The sequence below is a fragment of the Periplaneta americana genome, chromosome 5 (genome assembly GCF_040183065.1).
Source record: "Periplaneta americana isolate PAMFEO1 chromosome 5, P.americana_PAMFEO1_priV1, whole genome shotgun sequence".
Classification (NCBI taxonomy): domain Eukaryota; kingdom Metazoa; phylum Arthropoda; class Insecta; order Blattodea; family Blattidae; genus Periplaneta; species Periplaneta americana.
The window spans coordinates 45712099-45736736 of NC_091121.1; the positions used below are offsets into that span (position 1 = coordinate 45712099).

The window sequence follows — 24638 nt, forward strand, 5'->3', positions numbered from 1 at the left end:
TAAGTCACTTTTCACAACTTTTCAGGAGAAGCAAAAAACATTCCACTAATAACACAAATATTATATTTTTATGTTATAGAAGACAAACGAATATTTAAAAGTCTTAGTTCCTTTTTCACCGTTCGATGCTCATGACATCCGTTGTTCAAATTGTTGCATAACCCAAAACAGCATATTTTGACTTAGTTCCTTTTAGCTCCGACCGATTCAATAGTTTCAATACGAGTATACTTTATGAAGTGAAAAGTAAGCAAAGAAAATAATGTTGATGTATTATCATCACCGGCAAACTGACAAAAATCAATAACTCAGGAATTACACATCTTATCTTAAGTCTGCTCATGGATATAATAATTATTATGATCAAGATACAAGACAAACAACTCAGTACGACCAAGCAATGAGCAATAATAATAATAATAATAATAATAATAATAATAATAATAATAATAATAATAATATTATTATTATTATCAATATTATTATTATTATTATTATTATTATTATTATTATTATTATTATTATTATTATATGTATGGTATTCTCTATCTAGGATTTTATCCCCCCCCCTCACAAGAAATCTTAATTCGCACCCTGTATATAGAAATTAAAGTAATGAAGTTATTAGGAAAAATAAGTATCCTATAATTTTCTATAATATTTCAGTGTCTTAATTTAACATTACCGGTACCCATACTGTACCCAAAGTATTTTAAAGCAGAATATTTTCCTGTAAACCACTGGAGAAAAATTATTGTAAAAAAAAATACAATGTTGTCCCTTATGGGAGGGAGTTGCATCGATGCCGCCTGCAATGTATTATACCTTAATATGTTCATTTATGGCCTAGGATATGGAAACTACCTAGTCATTCGGAATATCTCTTCATACAGGCAATTTGAACAGTAACGATGACTTATTAATTAATAAATGAAAAATATATTTTGATTCTTCTTCGTTTCAGTTATTTATATTTTTATACAAAGGGACCGTGTTAAAACAGTTGCTGTAGATGTGTCACTTCGGTATCAGATGGACTTGGAAAAGTTTAATATGAAACACTTTTTAAACGAAATATTGAACTTGAGTTTAATTTAATAAAAAATACTGTTCGTACACAAATGGGGTAATTAGTAAATGTGGGGAGTATAAACAGAGGAATGGTTAATTTAATGTACTCTAGTTCTAAAGTACTTAACTGTAGTATTAATTTTCAAATTAATCAAATTCTCTATACAACTCACTGGTGTCATATTGATTTGAGAATGTTTTCGCACGGCCGTCTTGATGCTCCCTTCTCGCTTGTTTTCGCGAAGCGAGCATCAAGTAGGCCGTGGTTTGCGACTATTAATTACATTGTTGTCTGGAGACTTGGCCTCATGGAATGAGGAAGCAATTATGAAGTAATTAACGAGAAGGCTCCGCCTAGTTAAACGCTTAGCTATATTTAAATGAGGGGAGTATAAAGACAAAATAAAAATAAATATCAAACTTTTATTTCAAATCCCAAACATCCTCACAATCCCAAGCAAGATAACGACAAAAATTACGAACAACATAAATGTTTCACGCAGTTATAGCGATTCGATGAATCCCCTGCCATTTTTTGTATTTATGAAGATTATGTAGGTACGCATTTTAAGGTAAGATTTTGATATGAGTTCATTGAAGTTATGACCAAAATTCAGACATTTACATGTGATGGCACTCTGTGCTAACTATATTATGTTGCAAGCTCAGTATTTAAGATAACAAAGGACGACACCGAAAGAAATAATATCCACTTCCTGCAGTTAATCGAAGGTCCTCTGGATTTTTATGGGGAATTGCTACCGCTTGAAAACTTACTACTGTTCTTTTATAATCTTGATTATACAACTTTTAACATTGTATCACTTCGGAATATGTATGATAAGACTTTCTTGTGTTAAATTCTAACGTACCTTGTTTAGGTAAATGTTTCGACCTATTTATGGGTCATCCTCAGAACTGGTCGTTGTTGCTCTTGGGGCCTCTTGTTTTGTTTCCTTTGAGGTTGTGTTCGTGTAGTATAATGTAGAGTCAAAGAGTGTGTGTGTTCTGAAATTGAGTTGTGTGTTGATAATTTCGTTGGGGTGTTTCTGGCTTTTTGGTTGGATGTGTAGTATTTCCATGTCTAAACACACTAGAACAATATGAAGTACACAGACACACGAAAACACACCCCAACGAAATTCTCAACACACAACTCAATTTCAGAACACAAGCACTCTTTGACTCTACATTATATCACACGAACACACCCTCACAGGAAACAAAACAAGAGGCGCCAAGACCAACAACGACCAGTTCTGAGGATGACCATAAATAGGTCGAAACATGTAAACAAGGTACGTTAGAATTTAACACAAGAAAGTCTTATCATACATATTCCGGACTGTTTTTAATTGGTTTATTTTACGATGCTTTATCAACTTCGTTGGTTATCTAGCGTCTAAGTGAAATGAAGGTGATAATGCCAGCGAAATGAGTCCAAGGTCCAGCGTCGAAAGTTACCCAGCGTTTGTTCTTAATGGGTTGAGGGAGAACCCCAGAAAAACTCAACCAGATAACCAGGATTTGAACACAGGCCACTCGTTGCACGGTCAGACATGTTGACCGTTACTCCGCAGCGAAAATTAAAATTTGAAATGTTGCAAGTGAGTGACTGATTTTTTCAAACTCCTATTTTGTTCGTGAGGTTCTAAGCTAACCGAATTGATTCATCGGATGGACGGTGCTTACGCTTTCGTTGCTGCCTGCATGGCGTGGTGCTGATTTTCACTTCCTGGACGTCCCGGTCTTAATTGTGCTCTAAATTATTTTAATTGTAACACACAATGCTGGGAACTGCTGTCTGGTTTAACGACGCTGAATCAAGGACCGGTCGCGCTCAGAGGAGGGGATGGCTGGTACATGAGGCCGGGAACGCACGCGGAGGCTGCAGTGCCACAGCCGCTCCGGAAGACGACGCATTCGAGCCATGAAGCAGGTGAGTACCAAGGACCACACTACTGTACTGCTCTATCATACTGGCGGTCGTGACTTTCCTCGGACTCCAACATGCCAAGGTGAAGTTCAATGAACTACTTTTACTTTCTCGTTATACGAAATATATAGCAGAAATATCGTGGTGCTATGAAAATATTGATTTCGAGATCTTTACATGTATACATGCCTTCGACACGCCGTCTGTCCGTAAGTATACACATTAATATTCCCACAGGAAATGTGTATTGTTTTCCGAGGACTTCAGGAAACATGAGATTAATTCCAGAAAAAAAGAAATAATATGATAGCATTTTCATTTTATTATTTTACTAGCCGTACCCGTGCGCTCCGCTGCACCCGTTAGAAATAAATATAAAGTAATTACATAATTAAAATAGGACATTTGATCCAGGGAACATTCGTGTTTGATAGAAGGATAAATTGTTTAATATGTTACTTAATTTAAATTGTATTTAAAATATTAAAATGCGATCATTTTGATCCAGGGACCACTCATTTGGCGCAATGACAATTCCTTTAACATGTTTCTTAATTGTTATTACCAATTATTTTTGGAAAAGCGAAAATTAATAGAAAAATTTTGGCTACAGATTTATTATTATGTTTATATTATATTATATTATATTATATTATATTATATTATATTATATTATATTATATTATATTATATTATATTATATTATATTGTGAAAAAGTGTGTTGATAACGGATGTACTCGAATTAGAAAGTTTTTAATTTGTTGTGGGAGCTCTTGAATCTCAGGAGGAACAACTTTTACAACAGCGCAACATAATCTGCTTGGTTCATTACCCAATTTTTTTGCATAGCATTTATTGCATATGTATTTTATGTATTTTAACACGATTCAATTGAGCATATTTAAAATTCGAATTATAAAATAATGGATTGCTAAGCTAACGTACTATTACTGCATACTAAATCAATACACTCTCGTTGTTCGTTAATTCTCTGAGATAAAAATGAATATGTTCATAAACATTATTATACGAAATACAGGAAATGAATATACAGAATAACCTATCAAGTTTTCTGTGCATAAGAAGCTATTTTAATCTTACCTGTCCTCAATTCACTCACAAGTTACTGTAATAACATTATAGCATTATGTCCATCCAGAGAAATTACACTTTCCAATGATGAAATAATAATTAATTACACAAATCGGTTAATTTAGCTTCTGATATTACTTCATACAAGCACAGAAACATTGTCTGTAGGGTATGTTTCATAGCTTTCGATTGTTGTGTCCAAGGCCCCTTATAGACGAAGTCATTTGTTTTTTATTCCAATACACCGCCTTAGATGGCAGTTATTTTAATTTTAAAACTCATTTATCTCATTAAATATCAGTTCTATAAAAATTTTTCAGAGAATAAAACTTATCAGAAATCATTTTTAAAGAAACTTTTGTTATGCAACATATTTCATAAAAATCAGCAATAAGCGAGATATTTCGATTTATTTAAGTCAGGCCCCCTTATAACCCGCCTTTTAAATAAAGTATTTTGAATTCCATATAGCCTATAATCTAAGTTACAACGGACTTAATTTATATTCCAATTTTCATCGAAATCGGTTCAGCCATTATCGCGTGAAAAGGTAACAAACATACAGACAGACAGACAGACAGACATACAAACAAAAATTTAAAAAAAGCGATTTTCGCTTTCAGGGTGGTTAGTTATATATGTTAGGACCAATTATTTTTGGAAAATCGAAAATTACCAGAAAAATTTCGGCTAAAGATTTATTATTAGTATAGATTTTAACTGATTTTAAGTTACTAATATGCTTTTACTTCATAACATTAATAAGAATATAGAGCCGTTCACAATGAAAATTAAGCGTGCAAATTATGACGTTTAATTAAACAGCGAAATAAAAAAAGATTGTTGTCATTCATAGTAAAAACTTAATATTGGCCTAAATGATAATCAATGAAGGAAGAGAACATAAGACTAGCAAAATGTGTATGTGCGGGAACTCTATCATGCAATTTAGGTTAAAGTTTTATATATATATATATATATATATATATATATATATATATATATATATATGTGTGTGTGTGTTATGATTTATTTAACGACGCTCGCAACTGCAGAGGTTATATCAGCGTCGCCGGATGTGCCGGAATTTTGTCCCGCAGGAGTTCTTTTACATGCCAGTAAATCTACTGACATAAGCCTGTCGCATTTAAGCACACTTAAATGCCATCGACCTGGCCCGGGATCGAACCCGCAACCTTGGGCATAGAAGACCAGCGCTATACCAACTCTCTAACCAGGTCGACTATATATATATATAGGATTTTTTTTTAAAGTGAGGGATAAATTTAATTCTTATATTTTCTCCATTTTCTACATAATCTTAAAAATTTTGGCATTGGCTTATTACACAAGAAATAGGATTTTTAGTATCACGACTCACAAACAATAATCTGCTACGTTAATATCTAGGAATATTGCAGGCCAAGTTAATGGAAAGTGCCTACTGAAAACACGACCACAAGAAAATTGAGAAAAAAAACCGTTATATATAGGATTTTTTCAAAAGTGAGAGATAAATTTAATTCTCATATTTTCTCCATTTCTACATAATCTTAAAAATTTTGGCATTAGCCTATTACAGAAGAAATGAGGTTTTTAGTATCACCATGACAACGAGTTTTTTTTTTCTGATTTTTCTTGTGATCGTGTTATCAGCAGGCACTTTCCTTTAACTTGGCCTGCAATATCGCCAGATATTAACATGGCAGATTATTGTTTGTGAAGCTGTCAGAAGAAAAGTGTGTTCTTGAGCAAACCTACGACATTTAATGAGAGGAGGGTCGAAGGACTTAAAATTATGTAGAAAATGTATAAAATATGTGCGACTAAAGTTACCTCCCACTTACGAAAAACCCTATACGTTCATTTGAATAAAAGTTTGTCATTCTTACGCTCATTCGCTTACCTTCAGAGTTCAATTCCGTTGCAATTCATTTCCAGACATTTTCTCTCAGTTCTACATATTTATATGAATTATATTTTTTGTCATAAAGACATCTATGCTGCTGAAATAAAATAATTTATAAATTTTTCGTCAAACGACTTAATTTTATCAGATGTGGTCTCTTCATCAGTGATTTTCTTTGCTTTGAGTGTCTGTCTCTGATAGCTCCACTAAAAATTAGACCTAAACGTCTGGAGTTCGCAAGGTCGTAAGTTAACGTATAATTTTAAGTTTAATTAATTTATTTTAAATGTCTTCATTACATAAAAATGTACAAGGTTTGAAGATTACATTAACATTTGCGTTTAATTTTCATTGTGAACGGGCCTTATTACACTAAAATAGTAAACTTACTGCGGTTTATATATTTTGTCACGGCCTTCTTTATTTTTATTTTCAGTTATATGTTAAGTTTATTTATACACGTTTTAACATCTGTGTGTTTAGGATCTGTGGGTATACCAGTAGGCCGTGGTTACTATTATTGACTGTTAAATACTTTAAGATTATACTATGTTCAATTAGCAACTTTTTTACACTCCACGCATTTATTAATCATCCCATTTGTGTAGGAATAATAATATTCTATTAAATTAAAATTATGTTGACTGTTTTGTTAAGCTTTTACATTTACTGTACATATTTCCAGCTTAAGCGGAACAGTGGAGTTCTTATCGCTTCCGTGACGTAGAGTGCTTGGATGACGCCACCGTATTAACAGAAAGTGTGACCAGATTTCGCAAACATCAAGAATTGCGCTAATAGTTGAAAATTCTCCATGCCAAATTTTAGTTTCAAAATTTACGTAGGCTAACCCTAGCCGTTGTATAAATACATAAAAATGAAGAAACTGCGTTTTTTCTTAAAATATTAGTTTCTTTCTTTCTTTCTTTCTTTCTTTCTTTCTTTCTTTCTTTCTTTCTTTCTTTCTTTCTTTCTTTCTTTCTTTCTTTCTTTCTTTCTTCCTTCCTTTCTTTCTTTCTTTCTTTCTTTCTTTCTTCCTTTCTTCCTTTCTTCCTTTCTTCTTTCCCTTCTTTCTTTCTTTCTTCCTTTCTTTCTTTCTTTCTTTCTTTATTTCTTTCTTTCTTTCTTTCTTTCTTTCTTTCGTAAACGAAGTGTCAGAAATCGTGCATCGATTTAAAATCAGGCAGTACAGCAGAACCGCTAGGTTTCTTCATTATACATAATATATATGTATATAATGTATATATGTGCATATTCATATGGTAATCGAGAAGAGAAATCCAGTCACTGACCTCAGCAACCTCACCACAGATTCTCATTTTCTCTTATTCATACCCGTTCATTGTACAAATTTTACATATGTGTTTATTTTCATCAGTGTTTGTACTTCTTTTTTGTATTTATATGTGCTATCTGGTAGGATGGAAGAGAAGGACTTATGGCCTTAATCCTGTCAGGTTAAATAAATAAATAAATATATATATATATATATATATATATATAACTTATACTACCGCAGCCTTATATGTTTCTTTTAATAATAATAATAATAATAATAATAATAATAATAAAAATAATAACAATAATAATAATAATAACGGTAAATGTAGCCCCTTCACACGCTATGAAGACATTTGGCGGCATGGAGGTAAAGCCCCATGCTTTCTTGATCTCGGCACTAGAATGAGGTGGTGTGGTCGTCACCACACTCCGACCACATTTTACCCCCTGGGAAGGACCTGGTACTCAATTTAATAGGAGGCTGAATGAACCTCGGGTACGTTCTGGAAGTTTGGTAAGGAGAAAATTCCGTCACCACCCGGGATAGAATCCGGGCCTTCCAGTCCGTAGCCAGCTGCTATACCAACAGAGCTATCAGGCCGCTATAATAATAATAATAATAATAATAATAATAATAATAATAATAATAATAATAATAATAATAATAATGATAGAAATAGCCGTTGGGCGACAGTTATAAACGTGTTTAACTGGAGAAAGGGCCTCAGTTCTCTTCCTTGCGGATTCGCGCCTCATCGGGCACCAACAGCTCAAGACGGAAGCACACAGCTTCCTGGCCTGGAGCAGCGGCGATGCGGCGGGAGCAGTGAGAGGGCCAGCAAAAAGAGTTCATGCTAACTTATTTTCGGTGTAAATATCCTGCATAAAACACATTAAACTCCTTAACTACTACTACTACTACTACTACTACTACTACTACTACTACTACTACTACTACTACTACTACTACTACTACTACTTCGGGCGCGGGTTCGATCCCCTCTTGGGCTGATTACCTGGTTGGGTTTTTTCTGAGGTTTTCCTCAACCGTAAGGTGAATGCCAGGTAATTTATGGCGAATCTTCGACCTCATCTCGCCAAATATCATCTCGCTTTCACCCAGCTTATCGACGCTAAATAACCTAGTAGTTGATACAGCATCGTTAAATAACCAACCAAAAGAACTACTACTACTACTACTACTAATAATAATAATAATAATAACCGCCATGGTGGCTCTGTGCTGGCGTGCTGGCTTATAAGTCAGGGAGCTCGGATTCAAATCCCGGTCGACCTATCCTGACTTTATAACTTGTCGGGCAAGCCCGTGCTGTAGGCAAGAAAGAGTTTTCTCTGGGTACTCTGGTTCCCTTGTGGCATCCCAATAGGCCTAATTCATCATCATCATCATCATCATCATCATCATCATCATCATCATCATCATCATCTTTATTCATCAGAATATATTCTAGATCATAGATATTCAATTGTAACTCGTACGAGGTAACCCCTGGCGTAAGCAACCCGCAGCGCATATTCTTTAAGGTCGTTTTTCCTATTTTATATGGAAAGTTATTGACCTTAGCAGAGCATGCTTGACGTGCAATGTCCTGGTTCTATAAGCGTTTGGACACCCATGTTCTAGATCCACTGCCTCTGGTGCATTATGGGTAATCTCTGACAGTGGTCTACGTTTCTTGCACTAGCGACATATATGAACACTCTCGTAGAGTCGGGGCAAATAACGTTCTGCCATTGCAGAAAATAATAATAATAATAATAATAATAATAATAATAATAATAATAATAATAATAATGATAATGATAATAATAATGATAATAGTAATAATAATAATAATAATAATAATAATAATAGGAATAATAATAAATACATACAAATAAATAATAGGTAGTCCCGCGTCATAGTGTTGTGGTCTAAGGTATTAAGCAATACTTATTCTCTCTTCCTTAGTCGATTTAACCTCCCTTTTTCCGTCTTACAAGCCCCTGTAGGTAGGGGAGAGAGAATCACTAAATCACACACTAAACATCTTACAAGTGCGACTAAGAAAGAAAGAATAAGTATTGCTTAATACCTTAGACCACAAATTTCTTCCATTGCCCACACCGGGAATCAAATCTCGGACCACTTGGTCGAGAAGCGCACGCGTTATCCACATAGGCACAACAGCGGGCCAGCAATACTGTATAATTTTATTATAAAATTAACGGACCTTCATTTTAATTTAAAATAGTGATAAGTCCTATTTTACTAATTATTCAATCTCGCTACTTTCTTCGTGATTTTAGGTATACATACAATAATCTGGTTAGCATAATAACCATTTTTGAGGAAATTATCATATAAACATTATTTCTCCTTTTTTTTATTTCGAGTTTAGACTGACGTTTTTATTTTCCTCTGATCACAAAGCTATTCCGGGCTTTCCCTTTCTTAAAGATTAGCGGTGAATACTTGTACTTGTAAACCCTTCTTGTTATGCTGGTTGAACTTGCGAAGAAGATAGTAAATGACGGGGAAAGAATTATGCTTAGAATCTCGATATGAACAACCGATACTTTTTTAGCATTTTGTACACTAATTTTCATTAGTGTAAGAATATCAGAAATAATTACTACATTCGAAGTCAAAACAAAACAAAGAAATCCCATTAGAAATCCCCCAAGAAATCCTTAATGTGGATGGCGGAATGTTCAGGCTTCTACTTCATGAGATAATCGGCATTGAGTAGCAGTAGGGATGTACTATGGCCGCTTCTGTCCCCAAAGAAACGCCCTGGTATTTATTTCTGTTAGAGACCACAGCACGGGCGAAAGGATTAGGTCAATGGGGAAGCGAACTCGCGACCTACCGTCTTGTAGCTCGACGTTATCGCACATCCCAATATATGAGGTAATTTATATAAATTTGATAACAATAACAACATAGACGTACTTAAACGACTTATAAGTGAAGTAAAATAGCTCACTTTTGTTATAATTAATGTGCAATGTAGGAAAAGGAAGTTCATCTCATTATTAGAGCGTGCAGAAAATGATTTCATTTACGTAGTTACATCTTTTTAATGATACTTCAAGAAAATAAACTGTTAACAGTGGTATAATGCATGACAAGATAAAAGAAATGTAATTACAGTATTACGAAATCGTAAAACGTGTAATGAGAAAGTGGTGTATCATCTTTGTGATACTTCCTGAAACGAAATTTGTTTAAGCAGGGCACGGGTTGAGCATTATTACACAAAATTCTGTAACGGAAGTTTTAAGATGGCCTTCGTGTTGTTGCTACAGAGCTATGTTACCGCGTAAATAAATTTTGCTGATGTTTGCGGTTTTCCACCAATTTACATAAATTAATATATAATTTAGTAGGAGTGGAGCTGCCGTCGGGCAGTACATCTTCTGTGTAGTGATGTGAAGTTACATAATCGAAACCAGTGAGTGAAATTATATTATTGAGAAGATTTTTACTAGAAAATATGCCGAAATCAGAGACTGAAGGAACGAGAACGTGGCGTGAAAGAAATCATGTAAATGAACACCGAAAATTGAGAAAAACTAAGAAAAATTGAATCCAAAAACGAAAAAGAATATCCATTTTGAATCTTGCGTACACTACTTACACTTGAATATATGTAATTGATTAACTAGCAAACTTACTTAACGTGTTAATTATGTAAGTCTGTGCGGCTTACAGCTGTTTCGGTGCTTCATTACACCATGTCAGTACACACACACACTATTTGACTCCACTTTTCAACACCTTTCAACAATCAAACGCACCCACATAACAGGCAGAGAAGTTCGAGATGACGCCGAGATCTAGTAGGCTCTGAGGATGGTGTGATGAAGCACCGAAACAGCTGTAAGCCGCATAGACGTACATAATTAACACGAGTAAGTCCGGTAGCGAAAAAGAATAGACTGTTACGATTGCGAGAAAGGAAAGAAGGTGTATTATTGGAACCTCTCTTCTGCAGTATCAACAATTTAGTGAATGCTCCTATTCCGCCGTCAATCAACGAAGAATCATAGAGCGCAATGCCCAATCAACTGGTGTCAGTGATTTAGAATTAAAACATAGTTAATCATATAGAGACTTTGAAATTAATACAAGTGCTAATAAAATATTTGAAAAGCAATTTATGAACAGTTGATTTGGTTTTGTGTGCTCCATTTTTAATATATGATTTTAGCTACCGTATTCGTTTTTGAATTCAGAAAATTACTGAGAATGAAAGAGGGACGTTGATGGAAAACAGCAGAAATCAATCAGTTAAATAGTGTTACTAAAATAAATTTTGATAACAAATGTCGCTGACTACAAAATTGAGATTGCATAGTAGTATAGCATCGAAATCTGCCCTTTTATATGACTGTGAGAGTTAAGTCTTATGTAAGAAGTTAAAAGCTGCTCATATGCAATTCTTGAGACATTTACATGTATTAGGTTTAACAAAATTAGATAGAGAAATATAACTATGGGAAAAAATTAGATGTTAGCAACATTGTTGATGACATTTGCAATTGAAGGGTTCAGAATCACAGTGGGCCAAGCGCCATTTACTAAAACCGTAGAAAACAAGTGTTAAAATGATTCAATGGAAACATGTAGCAAGTAATATAAAATATGCACATTAAAACTAAATTATATGTCAATCTTCATTAAACTATGGTATTCACTTAACTTTAACCCTTGCTTTCTCCGTGTTTAATAATTGGCGCTTGGCCCATTATGGATCTGAACCCTTCAATTATCAGTTACATTGGAGGGAGGACATCAACCGAATGAATCCAGATCGTCTCCCCATCTTGGCTTTTCAGTATCGATCCAGAGGCAAGCGAGATTTGGGAAGACCGAGAAGAATATGGCGAATTTAGAAACACATTTGTGATTTATAAGAAACAGGACAAAAGTCCTATTATTCTGGTTCATGATGATTATGATGATGGTCATCATCATCAGGAAAAACATGTTAAAATTAACCCTAACCTTCGTCTCTCATTGTACGAACATTTAAAGAGATTATTACAAATTTACAACTGAAGAAGTTTCACTTCCGACGCGCTTAGAGGCTAAACACTTTTTTTTTTTTGGAAACTATAAATAACAAAGAATCATAAAATTCCAGAATCGCAGAAACTGATCAAAATTGTCACTTCAGGCACCTATAGGTAAGTTAAAAGGTAGGTACAAAGATATTAGAATTAAAGAGCTGATCTCATTCATTCATTCATTTATTTTATTCCATGGATCTTACATGAGCACTGAAGCTTTAAGATGTGGAACAAGTCAAAATTTTACAATAATACAATTACAATTTTTACAAATTTTTACAGTTTTACAATTTAGTAATTTTCCACAAATTTTACAATTTTGTGCAATTTTTTACAATATTTTGGCGAGATGTAGTGAGATGAGGTGAGGTCCGAGGATTCGCCAAAAGATTACCCGGCATTTGCCTTTTGGTTGGGGAAAACCTCGGAAAACCCCAACCAGGTAATCAAATCAAAGGGGTTGATGCCGAGGACTCACCATAGACCATCCGGCTTCAGTCCCACGGCTGGTGAAAACCTCGGAAGAAAACATTCAATGACACCAAAGGGGGATCCAACCCAAGCCCGAACGCAGCTCCGGATCAGCAGCCCAGCGAGTCTGCCAACTGATCTACATCGATGGCTCTACTAAAAATATACAATACATAGCGAATCAGATTATTAAATTTACAAACGCAAACGATCATTCATCAGTTGAGCTATATGTATAATACTAAACAAGTACCTAAGTTAATTAAATTTAAGGCATAAACAATTCAATCAGTTGTGATATACAGAAATTGATAATAGTCTACATATCATGCAAACTACTTCGAATTACAAACACAAACAATTTATCAATAGAGCTATACAGATTACTATTCAATTTAAAGCATATAAAATTCATCGGCCAAAACTATACAAACATATACAATACAAAGTAAGCAGATTAATTCAATTTACAAGCATACTTTCATTAAACTACACAAATCTAGCTCGCTTCTGGTTACATTCTATGTTAAATGCTCCAAGACTGTTATTTCCGCATAACTCAAACAACCGCGGTCCATTCATTTTCACAGACATCATTCACAGATGCTTGGAAATGGATCCATTAAGAACTTAAGCGATAGAAATTTAGGAAAGTGTGAACTGCGTTGTAACACGTGAGAGTGTTATGCAAACACCGCCAGCGCAGCGCTTCAATCATATCCTGTGTGATGCGACAGGTGAAATCCGGGTCGCGGGCCTCGCGTTGGGCCGAGTATCAATAAACAAAGTGCGGTACGCTTCGCACTTGAGCAAGGCCGAAGAAAGCGCCACTACATCAACTTCTCCTCAGAGGAAAGTTCCATGTTCTCCGGGCTACTCAACGATTTCTCTCGACACATGCGTAAGTAACAGTAAATACAGTATACAGTAAATAATGCCACTATTCCGTACCATCACGTCGTCAGAAACCTCGGCATTTTCTTGGACGAAAATTTAAATTGGGAATGCCAAATAAAGGAAATATCCAAGAGAGTGTGCTATACCATGCATTCTCTTAGCCCATTCAGAAACTTCCTCCCGCCAGAATTAAAACAGACTTTAGTGCAAACCCTCGTACTACCACTGTTTGACTATTGCGACGTAATACTTACAGACTTGACAACCGAAGTTTCGAACAAGCTGCAGCGTGTGTGTCAGATTCATCAGCAATGCTCACAAATTTGACCATATTACACCCTCGTTCAAATCTTTATCCCGGCTGCCACTTAATAAACGTAGAACACTTCATTCGCTCTCTCTTCTGTTTCGAGTTCTCCACACTTCTACTCCAAATTATCTTCGTTCCCGGTTTAACTACTTATCCTCCAATCACAATCTAAACACCAGGTCACAGGAGAGCCAAATCCTAGCAATTCCTGCCCATAGAACATCCCACTATTCATCCTCTTTTACTGTCTCAGTCCCCCGTGAATGGAATTCTCTACCCCAGAAAATTAGGGGCTGCCAGACAACAACCACTTTCAAGAAAAGGCTAAACGATTTCTTACGGGCGCAGTCAAATTGAAGTTATAATTGTGATCGAGTTTAATAATTTATTTTAATTTAGGTATGACTATTTTTATTATTATTACTATTATTATTATTATTATTATTACATAATTATTTTATTGTTGTTATGATCATAAAAAGAATTGTCATTCTATTATATTAATTATGTATTATATTGTATTGCTTTGTATTGTATTGTATTAATTATGTTATATTCATATAAATGTAGTAATTTTCTATCATACTGGTTGAGTGGAAGAGAAGGCCGAATGGCCTTAACTCTGCCAGTTAAAATAAATTATTATTATTATTATTATTATTATTATTATTATTATTATTATTATTATTATTATTATTATTAAGTCGGAAATAAGTGCAACTACCTTGGAAAATTTCCTTGGTTTTTCATTAAAGGAATATCTCCGTATCTCCGTTGAATAACGTCACTCGTATTTATTGTCTCTAAAAAGTCTATATTAGGACTAGACTAATAGGAAATTTAAAGGATTTTGCGGGACGGAAATTTGAATTCCGTTGCCATGGAAAAACTTACGCCATATCCAATATATCGTGGCTAACTAGAAAGACAGGCTATGGCGCGACGTCACATTCTTAGTCATAACATGGCCAACCTTGAACAAGTTTATATATAAATGCACCTTTAACAGGAGTTTAATATAGCAATTCCTTTGTTTTGTAGAACTTTGAACATGACATGTATTTATATTAGGCGATTGTCAATATGGCCATGACTAGACCATGATAATCACGTGACTCCAATTCGTGCCGAAGCCTGTCTTTCTCGTTAGCCACGCCATAAATTCAATAATGTACGAGTCCATTCCTGTATACATAGGGAGTCCGTGTAAAACTAGATTCCGGAAGTTATGCTAATGTATCTTTAACTGGGTGGATATATGAATGCATTAAATACAAATAATCATATTCCTGCAGAATTGGGGACGGTAGAGTCAGTATTCATTTCGCCTATTTTATCTTCTGTTGCCTATTTCAAGGTTATTTTACCTTATTTGCTTTGTTATGGATTTTCTGCTATTATTTACCCTTAATAAAATAAATTTGTACAAAGAAAATAAAAAAATGTACGAATTCTAATGCATTAATAGTATATTATTCAACGAACCTATAATGATACTAATTAAGACCCGAGCATGTTTATGAAACGAGCGTATGCGAGAAATTATGACAATGAGTGTATTTTCAGCGTGTTCTCGACTATTGCTACAGATGACAGTGTCTTTTCAGCGTGTTCCCAAGTAATGCAACAGATGGCAGGCACGGAGCACTTCTGCGTGTACATCGTATTTATTGATTTTTTGCAGGGCTTTGGTTTGACGATTTTAACCTCAAATCAAAATACATTAAAACACAGGAAATAAACTAAATTTATTAGATTATTAACATTAACACGAACAGAATTTATTTTATTTTAAATAGGCCTATATGTTGTTGATTGTGCAATTTATGCTTGCCATTTAGGATTGCTCCTTTCAAGGCTTGCGGGTTCTTGCGCGTACGATATTAATCAATATCGATTAATATCGTATATGCTTAGTTGGAATAACATAATGAATAGCAGTACTTTAATGTATGTCATTAAGGTACAGTTACGTTACATATAATGAGCGTATTATAGCATGGTCGAGCAATATATATATATATATATATATATATATATATATAAGTGAGGCACACTAATTTCATTTTTATTTCATACATAAGGACAGTTACGCAAATTAAACAATATTTTCTTGTAAAGCGAATCTCTTCGGAGAATCAGACTCTTCATAAATACATTTAAATGATTTATGATGAAATGCCAGTTGAGTAGAAGAGAAGCTGGTTCAATTCGCGAGGCGAAAAAATTTCTGTGTCAACAAGAAATCAACAATGTTCTCGCATTTACAGCGGCACATTATCTTTTACCGGAAGCAACTGCGAAGTTAGAGAAAAGAGGCGAGGTACTCGAAGATATACTGTAAGTCAGCTGCGAGAATCATGGAGTCGAGGGGCTTGCTGTTAGTGAGAAGTGTAAACGTGTGATGTCACGAGTGGTATTAGGGACTAGAAAAACTTAAAAATATTCGTGATGTTCTGAAAGGTGAAAGTTCTTTTGTTACCGATACAAGTCTATCCACAACAGCATGTTGTAAGTATGTTCTAATCACTTCGGTGGAAGTGGAATGATCTTTTTCAGTGATGAAAAAATTTTCACTGTCTATGACAGTTTGGAATTTGAAAAAAGAAAACATCTTGTGACATGTAAACAAGAAAAGTAAGAGCAAGCACTGAAATAAATTTGACACAGGTTTATTAAATAACCTATATTAAATTACTATTTCAATGATTTTGCCTATTTTCGTAATTTTTATATCTCTATTTTGTATATTATGGCGGCCGGGTAGCTCAGTTGGTAGAGCAGCTGGCTACGGACTGGAAGGTCCGGGGTTCGATCCCAAGTGGCGACGGGGTTTTTCTCGTTGCCAAACATCCAGAACGACCCCGAGGTTCACTCAGCCTCCTATAAAATTGAGTACTGGGTCTTTCCCGGGGGTAAAAGGCGGTCAGAGCGTGGTGCCGACCACACCACCTCATTCTAGTGCCGAGGTCATGGAAAGCATGGGGCTCTACCTCCATGCCCCCCAAGTACCTTCATGGCATATGACGGGGATACCTTGACCTTTTTACTTTTTTGTATATTATACTGCCTATTTCCTGAATTTTAAGTGCCTATTTTAACCAAAATAAATGCCTGAATTTCTGGGCTCAATGTAAGAGTCCCTTCAGACGAGGTCACTTTTAGTGGCACTGCTAAATTTTTGTAGAGAATTTTTCAGTCTTCCAGCGAACATGGACGTAGAAGGAGATATACTTTTGGCAGATTTGCTCATACAGAAATAGCATAACTTAAAAATAGAAGAAGAGTCTGGGTTCATCCATTAGTTTGGAAAGACTGAATCGCGGACTATTCCACCCCTTGTTTGATGATTTATATCAGGACGATGAAAAATATTAATTTAAAATTACGCAAATGAGGAACGATATGGCATAAAACATATTTTGTGCGAGATCGTGCGTATTTGCTTGGTTTCCGCACAAAACCAATCCGCGGAAAGTCTAAAATTCCACATTGAGTATTCACAACCTAACACACATAACAATTTCCCTCTTCTTACCGCTTAAGTGACATATTGATTTTACTGCTTTAGGCTTTTAACATAATATTTTTAGAGACATTCAATATAATTATAATTATAAATTGGAAACTTACCACTGCAATTTCACCTAAATTGCACTGTTAATTATTGTTTTTAAATATTTGCAAAAATTAAGTAAATTCTACAACTCCACTAAAGTTACTGCATTCGTGATGCAAGTAACATTAAGGAAGCCGTGAAAAAAATAAAAAGTGGAGTTGTAGAGTTTACTTAAGTTTTGCAAATATTTAAAAACAATAATTAACAGTGCAATTTAGGTGAAATTGCAGTGGTACGTTTCCAATTTATAATTATTACTATATTCAACGTCTCTAAAAATAATATCTTAAAAGCCTAAAGCAGTAAAATCAATATGTCACTTAAGCGGTAAGAAGAGGGAAATTGTTATGTGTGTTAGGTTGGGAATACTGAATGTGGAATTTTAGACTGTCCGCGGAATGGTTTTGTGTGGAAACCAAGCAAATACGCACGATCTCGCACAAAACATTTTAAAGTAACAATGTTGAAGATAGATATTTTTGTTTCGCAAATTTGCCGTCATTGAACAGAAACCAAGATGGAGATTTCATTGCAACTAATTAGAAATTCCTCTTTCAGATATGTAATAAACGATCTTCGCACAAAATAATGTACGATACACGAGCGGTATGTTTTCTTTCAATTCTCTGAAATTCAAAAAGCTCAACTACGTTTCGTTTTTTCAAACTTTTCCTCGAACATGAAAACTTCAACATACCGCTCTTGTAACGCATATTACTATTTGTTTACTTTTTAAGAATTTAAAATTAAATATAATAGGCACCAAACATGAAACCAATCATAGCACGTACGAGTAATTCAACCAATATACTAGAAATAGGTGTCTGTAGCATAATGGCAAAGTCAAAGGCCGTGGTGTAATTGAATCCAGGTTCAAACCTCAGATCAGCTAATTTTTCATCTCTTTGTTAATATTTTATTTAGTACATTATTTTAGATGCGTTATTTTATTTTATGCTCGACCATGCAGAAATGTAGTAATTATACATCTGGTAGCAGCCCTTTAATGGACCTCATTAAAGTACACCTAGTCATTAAAGTTCAGGTGTTCCACCAATCAGAAAACACCATTGTAGCAATATGAAAGCGCAAGTATCGATTATTCCCGGATATGCAATCGAAAGACAACTAGCGAAACGTCACGGAGGCAGGAAATCCAATACTGTCGCAGAAGGTTATGTTCTGTTACTATAATAATTAGCGTTAATTGTAAATAATATTCAAATAAATACAATTTGGCATCTCGTTTTTCAATGTCTAAATCAATTTCAAGGTTATATCAAGATTAATGTTTATTTTACTCTCTAGATTATATCAAGGTCAATGACATTTGTTCTTCGGAAAAAATCAATACTTTCGCGTCTGCGCATATCTCACAATTTACGAGATATTGCACAAGGTCAGTTCCGCTCTCCAGTCAGATAAGAATAACATGAATACTTATGAATAATTTCAAGTTAGAAATATGGTCGAGCATTAAAAGTCGTATAAGACTTGCCTATAATGGTAATTAAGACGCTCGTATGAAAATTATGAAACGAGCGCAAGCGAGTTTCATAATGTATTATTAACGTGAAATAATGGGGATTTTACTACATAAATAATATATCCGTATTTCGGACTAGTCCAGCAATTTAATAGTCGACGGTTATATTATTATTATTATTATTATTATTATTATTATTATTATTATTATTATTATTATTATTACATGTCCGACTGTCACTTGAAAATTCTTTTCGAAACGCATTATTTACAACCGTATCCTTGCGAACTTAGAAACTTTGACATTTCTTCAAGAAACCACGCGTCTGCGTGCTGTATATTTTGCTCTCTTCTTAGGTGGGGCTCTCGAAGCTTTCCTTCTCTGCAATTAGTGGTACAGGGAATAATTTATTTCAGTTTCTGCCATTACTCCTTTATAAGGAGGCGACAATTATCACAAGAGGAAGGTCGCAGATCTGGAATTAATTGAGACGCGTAGCCATAGAAAGTTCCCGCGGCGACACTCTTCGTTTGTCACGACGTTCCCACCCTAGAAAGCGAAGGGGCGCCGGTTCGTGACCTCTTACGGTACGCACGCAAAGCCAACACTCCCGCCCGCCTTCAAAGTTCAGCACGTTATAATTACGAAATCATTAACTCAGATGAACCATCTTACTTTTATTTATTGATATAAATTTTATTATTATTATTATTATTATTATTATTATTATTATTATTATCATTATTATTATTATCAAATTCTTCTTTATGAGTTGCACTTTATAAAAATCTGACTTGTCAGAAAAGCAAAGAACCTAGTGCAGATAGACTTCAAACGGTGAATTTAGTACCAAAGTTAAAGCAAATAAATTTCAGTTTGGCTCCAAACTAGTAGCTTATTGCATTCCCTACATAATTCTGCACTGAAATATATCTTAATCCCATATTTAATAATTTAGAGAATTCTAGGCGACTCATATGTCCCATATACTAAATCTATTACTTGAATACAGTACTTTCCTTAGTAAAAAGAGTTAATTAGTTATTTTCTCTCTTTCATAGCAAGCAACAAGCCATAATGAAGAAGCGACGTCCCTTACAAACTGACAATCCACATCCTGTTTAACATGACATAGGCCTATTTAACTTGAATTTTTATATTAGAATGATGATATATTATCGAAAGGGATCAGATCGAATAGCAAAATAATTTTCAAGTTTATTATGGAAGCGAGGTAAAAAAATCTGAAAGTTAGAATTTATAAAACAGTTATATTACCGGTTGTTCTTTATGGTTGTGAAACTTGGACTCTCGCTTTGAGAGAGGAACATAGGTTAAGGGTGTTTGAGAATAAGGTGCTTAGGAAAATATTTGGGGCTAAGACGGATGAAGTTACAGGAGAATGGAGAAAGTTACACAACACAGAACTGCACGCATTGTATTCTTCATCTGACATAATTAGGAACATTAAATCCAGACATTTGAGATGGGCAGGGCATGTACGTAGCACGTATGGGCGAATCCAGAAATACATATAGAGTGTTAGTTGGGAGACCGGAGGGGAAAAGACCTTTAGGGAGGCCGAGACGTAGATGGGAAGATAATATTAAAATGGATTTGAGGGAGGTGGGATATGATGATAGAGAATGGATTAATCTTGCTTAGGTTAGGGACCAATGGCGGGCTTATGTGAGGGCGGCAATGAACCTGCGGGTTCCTTAAAAGCCAGTAAGTAAGTAAGTATTATGGAAGCGAGGTGTTTACCGCATGAATAGACTAGATAGAGGTACAGTGTAGATAGTGAAAGGAAGCGTATAAGTAATGAATTTAATATTGAAAAAAAAAAAGTCATTGGTTTTAAGTATAAGAGTTCACTATTTTTATTATATGTTGATGGGGAATTATATGAATTTCTTAGAAAAGTAATGACATTAGATTAGTTCTTAAAATTAGTATTATATTTTAATCTATAAAATGTTAAACAGAAAAGTGAGTTATTTATACAGTGTGTTAATTAAGTACGGAATATTGCTAATAACTCTTTATATATTCATTTTATGAAAAAATACCAAAAACAAAATTGTTGGAGATATCTAATTGAAACTTATGGCTGTGGTCTCACAAAAGTATTGAATCATGTATAGGGTGTGGCAAAGAAATAACACTTTGTTTAAATGGCACTCTATATTAAATTTTACATACTTGAAATCTCCATCCAAATTTACGTACAAGTAGAAATTTGACTCAGCATAAATGATGAATTACTCTCTTGTAAATGTTATGGTTCTTTCAAATGCTTTGATAATGTAACACAAAATAAATGTGTAGGCCTATATTCATATGGAGTAGACCATGAAACAAACATAACAGTAACATAATTGTTTCAGAGAATGTTTAAAATTGTGGTTCTTTCAAATGCTTTGATATGTATCGTGATAGACCGAACAGTATTGAAGACCTGATATTAAGCATTGGTAATGAGATGGAGCTGATCACTCCTGAAACTGTGAGAAAGTCAATGGACTGCTTCCGTGATAGACTAGGGCATTGTTCTCATTTTGAACATTTGTTATAATTTTAAACATTCTCTGAAACAGTTATGTTATTGTTTTGTTTGTTTCATGGGCTAGTCCATATGAATACACACATTTGTTTTGTGTTACATATCAAAGCATTTGAAAGAATCGTAATTTTTAAACATTCTCTGAAACAGTTATTTTTTGTTTGTTTCAAGGCCTATACCTGCAGCAATCTTTCAGGGCGGTTCTCTCAAAATCAATACATTTAAGGAAAGGTTGAGAATATTAGACTGAAAATTTAATTGTAGGTGCAGTGTAATTAAGTTGTGTCATGTAATTAATTAACTTGATATGTAATTAATTAAGGTGATATGTATTTAAGTTGATATGTAATTAAGGTGATATGTAATTAATTAAGGTGACTTGTAATTACTTCAGTTGATAATAGTTGGGTTTAATAGTCGTACTTATAAGTTAGTTTTACTTTTGCTTATAGTAGGCGTTATTATAGCATAGTTTTTATTTATAGTCCTAGGTTTATTGCATTTATTTATAGTTAGGATTAAATTTACATTTATTTTATTTTTTGTTGCTGTTATTATTGTAAATGTCATTAATATAATTATTGTAATGTTATTATTGTATATTATATATCACTGCCAACGGGTGTAGGTCTATACCCAAATGTAATATTAATAAATACATAATAATAATAATAATAATAATGATAATAATAATAATAATAATAATAATAATAATAATAATAATAATAATAATAATAATAACTCCATGCAGTTATTTAGCGTCTGTGGAATTGGTTATAGCCAGATGGTATTTTTGAAGATGAAATTGAGTATTCACCATGAGATTACATCACATTATTTAGTTTTACAATTAGGAAAAGAACAGCGGTGGTTCACTAATGAAGTGAGTCGAAGAATTTATGGACGAACAATTAGTTTTAATGTGCGTACATTATATTATTTGCTATATGTTTCCATTGAATTATGATAACTTGATTTTAACCCTTGTTTTCTACGTTTTTAATAAATGGCGCTTGGCCCACTATGGTTCTGAACCCTTCAATTAATCTCATAATTGACAATATCAGCGATTTCCAGATAATCTCAGTGTTGTTTTACAATCAGCAGAGGGAGCTAAAATATTGAATTCTATAATCCCGGTACATTTATGTAGGATTGGCAACACTGACTATTATCTTCGCGATCTATTCTTAGAAGTAATAATTAAAGAAGCCACACTTACATCAACATATTATCGATCATTATAGATAAGAAGGATCAAGTATCTTCGAACGCCAGTGTACAGTAACCTGATTCACTGTTTGACACGTCTCACCGTTCAACAGCCAGAGTCCACGGAGTTGACTTGTGCCGTCGTTTCTTGAACTTTCTCTCTCCCCCTCCGCTGTCTCTTGTACTCCTCAGGGGTGATCTTAGGCTTCTTTGATTCCTCTTAGCATGCCCTTTTCTTCTGTTGTACTCGTCTCCACTTTTGCATTCTCTCAATGTTTAAATTTGGAAACATTTTGGAAGTTCACAAATTTTTTAAAGTTGAGGTTTAGATTTACCCCGGATTATTTTTCCGTATTTATTTAGTCAATCTCGCTACATTCGATCGATCGATACCTGAAACGTCCGGATTGGTTCAGATCTCAAGGAGTCATGCGCATAAAATGACCACTGGAACGCAGTTTTCGAGGCATGTTTTGTCCCACCCATCTCGCCGGATTTGAGGGTCCGACCGGTTTCATGTGGATATTTACGGTTACGGGGCAACTTTGTCTACACAGTGATATAGGCCTACTTTTCGTTTCACTATATCTGAAGTGCGACCGAACACGAGCGCTGCTCATTCGGTCTCAAATTTTGTTAATACAGACGTGGACAAATTATTAACAAAATTGACGATTTTTATGATATTTTGTTTACAAAATTTAACTTTTCAATTTAGACTACAGTTGACAATTTTGGATATTTCCATCACTACAGTAGAGAGAAATATGCAAAAATGTCAACTGTAGTTTAAATTGAGGAGTCAAGTTTTGTAAAAATATATAATAAAAATCTTCAATTTTGCTAATAATTTGTAAATTAGCAAAAATGTCAACTGCATTGAAGAGTCAAATTTTGTAAAAATATAAAACAAAAATCTTCAGTTTTGCTAATAATTTGGAAATATCCAAAATGTCAGCTGTAGTCCAAATTGAAGAATCGAATTTTGTAAAAATATACAATAAAAATCTTCAGTTTTGCTAATAATTTGTAAATATGCAACAATATCAATTGTAGTCCAAATTGAGGAGTTAAATTTTGAAAAATATGCAACACTAATCTTCAATTTTGCTAATAATTTGGAAATACACAAAAATGTCAACTGTAGTCTAAATTGAAGAATGATATTTTGTGAAAATATATAATAAAAATGTTCAATTTTGCTAATAATTTGTCCACGTCTGCTCTACTGTATCTCCTGTTTTATATTGTTTGTATTATTTTATTTCTATTTCTCTTGTTTGTTTGTAATTATATTCTTTATTCTGTATATTTAAATTTAAATAAATAAATAAATAAATAAATAAACTATGTTTATTTGTTCAAAAGTTATAAGCGATTCTCATGTACTATTAACAGTTTTTTTGGTACATTGTTACCGTGTGATTGGCAACCTACCGTACCGAATACAAAGACGTACAAAATCCCAACCAGATAATCAGCCCAAGCGAGATTCGAACCCATGCCTGAACGTACATCAGATCACGAGACACCTGATACCCGGAGCTATGTTTGTGGTCAATATTGTGTTTACTTTGACTCTCGAACACTACAAGATTTAGTACAATGTCAAGGCGAAGAAAGAATAGAAGTTCTACTTCTCCGTCTCGGTAGAGTGTATACAGACACTTTTACCCTTTTTCTTCTCATTTACACTATTAGGCATACGAGT

At 34.1% G+C, this 24638-nt stretch overlaps 1 protein-coding gene across 1 annotated transcript in view; it reads left to right on the plus strand.

Annotated features, from left to right (window-relative positions):
* The first annotated feature begins 2947 nt into the window (after positions 1-2947).
* Positions 2948-24638, plus strand: part of LOC138699573 (uncharacterized) — a 61801-nt gene continuing 40110 nt past the window's right edge. Inside the window, exon 1 of the mRNA XM_069825571.1 lies at positions 2948-3010. Within this exon, the coding sequence (XP_069681672.1) occupies positions 3002-3010 (9 nt within the window). The 5' untranslated portion in view covers positions 2948-3001. The remainder of the gene's footprint in view (positions 3011-24638) is intronic.